Here is a 5,569-nt window from a genome sequence, read left to right as displayed (position 1 = left end):
TCGATTTTCGATAAACATAAAAAAAAGAAAAAATCTGCATAAATTCGATCAACTGAAATTAGACTTTGCGGGTTCCATCGAGGCCCGCTAAACAAACCCGTCCCTGGCAATTGACACGAGGAATGTACGCTTGTCAAGTCTGAACGAAGATATATGTATGTACGTTTAAAAATGAAACATTTCGAAAAATACACGCTTTTCCGCTGCCTCCAAAGGAACATCCGAATTTTCTACCGAAACTGATCGCGTATACGCACACAAGGCTGTTACTTATCAGTCAGAGCCGACGTAAAGTAGACCGGGAAGCACGTGTCGATCGTGTAAAACCGGTACAGATCGATTATAATATAGGAAATCTGTTTTAACGTACGATTGAGCATAAAAGTGTAACCGTGCAGTCGTACACGTGTCTCTCTGTGGACACGTGACTCGTAACTAATCCTAAAAGTTTGATCTTAATAATCTCCCTAAACTGGAGTGTGTGTGTGTGTGTGTGTGTGTGTTAATTCGCTTAATCAATGTATGTATAGCGCTGCTCGTGGCAAGCTAAAAGACACGAGGAGGATCGGACGTCGGCAGGTATAGCAATCTCTGCCTATTGCCTGATCGTGACGTTCTTCGAGCCGTGTCACGAGAAGGGCATCGTACGACGATGATATGGCACAACATTTCCCTTTATCCGTCCCTTTATCCATTCCTTAGCTGTTCATTACGGTGGACCGCCTGGAGTAGCCTCGTCTCGTCACTGTCTCACCTTGAGCCTCGCATTCCCTCTTCACCCGATCGATTATATCCGCTACCAGCTTCTCCTCCTTCTCCCTTTGCTGTTCCCAGTCTGGCCCTTTACCGATCTGTCGAGACACCGTTTCACAATTTTCGCCCTTTACTTATAAACTTACACTTTCCTCGATCGTCACTCACACACACATACACACACGCACAGTGATCCAAGGGATCGAGCGAGACTTGCGAAACGACGTGGAAGCAAGTGGACGAGAGAGAGAGAGAGAGAGAGAGAGTTAGGGAGATACATAGGGAAAAACCTCTCTTTCTCGTCGTTCTCTCACGTGCTTTGATCAACAATCTCTCCCTAAAAGCTTGGCTAAATTCTTTCTAAAGGTGTGCAGATTTCGTCAACGTGCAAAGGGTTTCTCGTAGGTTTTTCAGAGGAGAGTGATATGTTTGTACCGATTTTATTTGGTTTTTGGTAATTTTACATTTTGGTTGGAAATTTGCTAATTTGGTTCTTTCGGCAGATTAAATTTTGGAGGTTTGAGATCATCTGGATGGAAATGTTACGCGACGCTGGATTGCAACATGGAAGGCACATGTTGGCTATCGAGAAGCCCGGATCCTAATGCCACGAGATTTCTTTTTTTGTGGGGATATGTTGAGGACAGAGTTTTCGTCCCTACATTTCTTGTGAATGTAAACGATACGAAGTAAAGCGTCGCGACAGCTGTTGCAAGTGTTGACAAGGACACGCTGCGACGTAATTTGGGCTATAGTATTAACCCTTTGATTTAAAATAACGAGCCAGACTCGTGACAAAAATCCATTTTAATCCTAACTTCCGTTTTAATTCGCAAGTCTGTGAAATAGATTAGCTTTCGTTTCTTGGTGCAGCGGTGAAACAGTGAACGGCTGACGCTTAGATGCACAGTCAGAAAAGAAATCATACGTTCAGGGGTTGAAGATATTCTCTACAAAACCACGTAAACTATTTTTCTATACCTATAACAGTTTGGTTTCTGTAAAATATCGGAAAAATCTGTTTCTTTCATAGTAATCCTATACTATTAAAATCATCCTGAAGAATTCCTTGGAAAAATTGATCCAAATTACAAAACTCGACACGAACTTACGGTGTGACCAAAATATCCTCAGAACAGAATAAAAACTGCCGGCATATTTCTAAAATTACACCTACACTCCACCTTTCATTTCAGAAAACTATATATTTCAGCTTCTCCTGAAAAATACTGCTCCGTTCGCCGCGTTCATACGAAAGGGGAAATGCTTTTTACCATGCGAGCGGAAACGGTTGCGAGGTAGCAAGGGTGAGAAAAACTGAACGTGGAAACAGCGGGAGAGCAATCACACACAGCTAAACAGGGATTCTTTAACACTTACGTCAGAGGTCTTCCGGACCTTCTTGTTCGTCGGCTCTTCTCTGTTCTCATCGTTCTCGTTGTCAGAATGGCGGGAGCTGAGATGACCGATGTAACCCTTTCGGGACTTGAAGTAAGCGTTACAACTGTGGCACTTGAACAGCGGCGCCGGTTGGGTGACCTGGGTGGAGACGTGGAGTTTGTACTTGTGCCTGTACCAACGGGTTCGAGATGGTAGGACCTCGCCGCACCACTTGCAGACTACGGAACCGTCGTTTTGAATGAGGTATTCCAGCAGCTTGTAAAACAACGTTTATTTTGGTTTTTTTCTCTCCGTCTCTTTTCACCGTGAAACGTTTTTTTTTTTTTTATTTTAACGTCGCGTGCGCGATTTCAATGATTTCTCCGTTGAATCATTTTTTTACAATTTTCTCTTGCCTCTCTATATACACAGTCTCCCTTCTCGCTGTAACTTGTTCGTTTCGATTTAGCGTTTCGCTGATTAGGCAGGATTAACCGTAGATAAGGTTCAATTTCGAACGTGTTTTTTTTTTAGCTGCGAGTTTTTCGGTTCGATTTCCACGGAACAAAGTACTTTTTTTTTTTTCCAAAAGATTTCCTGTTTTTCCCCCTTTCACGTGTATCTCTCAATGCGTGAGCCATCGAGGTTCGTTTCTCTGTTTTCTGCGGGCGCGGCGTTCCGTGGGAAGGTCGAGACGACGCACCGACAGAAAAGGTGTCACCCGGAACAAAGCGTGGAAATGAAATCCACTTGCTCGCTCGCGCGCAATTACGTGGAGAAAGTGGCGGTTCAACGAACTTCCCGCGTGAAACGCAAGCGGTTCGCTAATGACAAAAAAGAGATACGAAGCGCGAGCCAGATAAGAGATGTGCACGGTGAGCAATTGTGTTCCCCGTTGCGGTTAAAAAACGTTTCTGGGTGCTTTCCATTTTAATGTCACACGTGAGAAATTTCAATAACGCGGGTTCGGTCTGATACCGATTTAAATTAGGGGTATTTTTATTTAATGGTTACCCTAATTCGGGAGGTAACACGTTTGCGGAGAAAATGGCGGAAAATTTCACCTGCTTTCGCGTGGCACACGCTTACTTGTGACATTTACCGTTACTTTAATTAGTTTTTCTCTTCATCAGCCTTACATTAAATCGACTGACAATGATCTACTTATGGAACAGACACGATACTCACACGCATGTGCATAAAATTGCACAAAGTTGATTTAATGTTTAAATAAAATGTTATATTACCAGAATGAGATTTTGTTTCTTATTTTATTTTCGTTACGAATTAATTGTACAATTATTTCTCTTAGAGACTCGGACTTTTGTGTAATACTCTTGTAATAGAAATTATTTTGAATAAAAATGTTTAATTTTAACGGAGTTACGTTTTTTTCAATTATCACCAATTATAAATCCCCTGCCCTCTCCTTTGACGCATATTTCTCCAATTTCAACAACCCGACTATTGCAACCTCAGTTAACCCTAATACGGTGCTCGGGTCTTTCCTGACCCGTCGCCTTCAAATTCATATTCCCGCAAAATTACATTAAAAGTTTATCGTCCATGTTCATATGGAGTGCTAATAACAAAAATGATTGCACGCAAGATCTCTGGGTCAAAAAAGACCCGGGGACCGTATTAAGGTCAACCGAGCTCTCTTTTTGGACCCAAAGATCTCAAGTGCACAGTTGAACGGAAGAACGCACTATTGTTAACAATTCTACTATTAGCCCTTTGCACTCCGAGCATTTTCTTCACTTTAGCAGTGAAATTTTCTTTCTTTTCGAAAGAAATTCCTTCTGTCGATTCACTTTGTTTCAATATAAATGGAGACTTGAACGAAGCTACGAATGTCACCAGAGTGCAATACTCGAACAAGAAAACATCCCTGACGATACTTTCACCCGAAAAGAAAAACCGAATGGAAAGCACCCTATCAAATCCGCGGCGAGATCGGCTTTCTGAGCGGCCTCCTGGTGCTCTGTCCGTTTCTGTTGGTGCTGTTTCCACGAGAACGCAACAAGAAACCGCCGCTTCTCTTCGTGCTCGTTCTCCGAACGAAGCCAGTTGGCACAGCTGGTGCACTGCCCGCCGTAGCGGTATCATAAGCAGCAGACCAACCAACCTGTTTCCTCACTTCCGGCTCAGCCTCGCCGGACTCCGATTTAGGCAGCAACAGATCACCACGATCTTCCTCACGGTCGGTGAGAAAATGCATTCCGCTGACCACCCGTTCCGATTTGATGTACGCGGCGCTACTCCCGTTCCCTTCGCTGAACGTCTCCTCGCCGCTCCTCGTCGCCGTCGTAGACGGGGCCGAGGGAGGAGGCGGCGGCGACGAAGAAGACGACGTGCAGAGCTCGAACGTGATGTCGCTCGGTAGGCTCGGTAGCTGGTCTGGTTAGACATGGAAAGAGAACAGGCACAACAGGAGTGTTAGTCATGTTTTTTTTGAGCTCGAAGATTAGTGGTGGAATGCAAAAGTGGATGGTCGAGGACGAGGGAAGATTGGGGAGGAGATTGAAGGAAGTTCCTTGCGTCCTTTAACCTGTTAACTTTAAATTCAGTCTCTCCCTAGTTTGTAACGAAAAATTAACAGGAACTGTATCATTTTTCTTGTTGCAAATGTGCAAGAAGGCAGGCAAAATACAGAAACTGTACAATTAAAAGTGAACTGAACCAACGACGAGTTAACTCGTTTTCTTCAGTTAAGAGGTTAAATACGGAGCGCAGTTTGTATCGTTGTTTCCCTGTAAACTGATGTAACTCAGAAATATTCGTAGAAATGTTAAATTTTCTTCTACCAATTATCGTGGATTCGAGGAATATGCAAATTACAGTTAAACGGAGGTTTGTAAAACGAGTCGAGTCGTGTTTGGTAGGATTTTGGAAGAAGATCTAAAGAAACGAAGTTCAGGTATGACTTTGTCTTCCATTGACTAAAAATTTCCTTTGAAACGCCGACGAAGTGTTACCTTCTTATATGCAACCAACACACGCAGATCGAATTTTTCTAGGAACAAAGGGCAACAAATTTTTCTAAAGGGCACGCGATTCGCTCGGAAAGAGAATGTGCGGCTTGACAATAGAGATCTGATCTATGTACATATATACGGTTCCTCTGCCTTGTTTTTAATAGAAGGTTTGCGCTAATCAATACAAGAAATAAATGGTCGGATAGACTATTGCAATTATATATCACAAAGAGTTACAATGAAACTACAATTAGATAAAAACAAATAAAAATAGTAATAGTTATTAAATTGTTATCGCTCTTATCGTCACCAGGCACCAATAATAACATAGGTACATACGTACGTACATTAGAATGAATGTACAGCCGACGACCCGACGATAAAAATCTGTGCGAACGTGCAGGCTTTTGCATTTTTTTCTTTAGTGTTACTGTTATATGTAATGTAACGGTATTATT

The 5,569-nt window shown here is 42.7% G+C and overlaps 1 protein-coding gene across 1 annotated transcript; it reads right to left on the bottom strand.

Moving 5' to 3' along the window:
• Nucleotides 1-497: 497 nt before the first annotated feature.
• Nucleotides 498-4,570, bottom strand: LOC108577491 (the record flags this gene model as incomplete). The annotated part of the gene is given in 3 exon segments (XM_017940650.1): nucleotides 498-851; nucleotides 2,134-2,409; nucleotides 4,262-4,570. Coding segments are annotated over 3 exon segments (738 nt in total), but the record flags the coding sequence as incomplete, so codon positions are not given.
• Nucleotides 4,571-5,569: the final 999 nt, after the last annotated feature.

The sequence above is a fragment of the Habropoda laboriosa genome, unplaced genomic scaffold, assembly GCF_001263275.1.
Source record: "Habropoda laboriosa isolate 0110345459 unplaced genomic scaffold, ASM126327v1 scaffold804, whole genome shotgun sequence".
NCBI classification, from domain to species: Eukaryota; Metazoa; Arthropoda; class Insecta; order Hymenoptera; family Apidae; genus Habropoda; species Habropoda laboriosa.
Note: the sequence above shows the minus strand (reverse complement) of the source record. Positions and strands in the feature narration are given on the sequence as shown.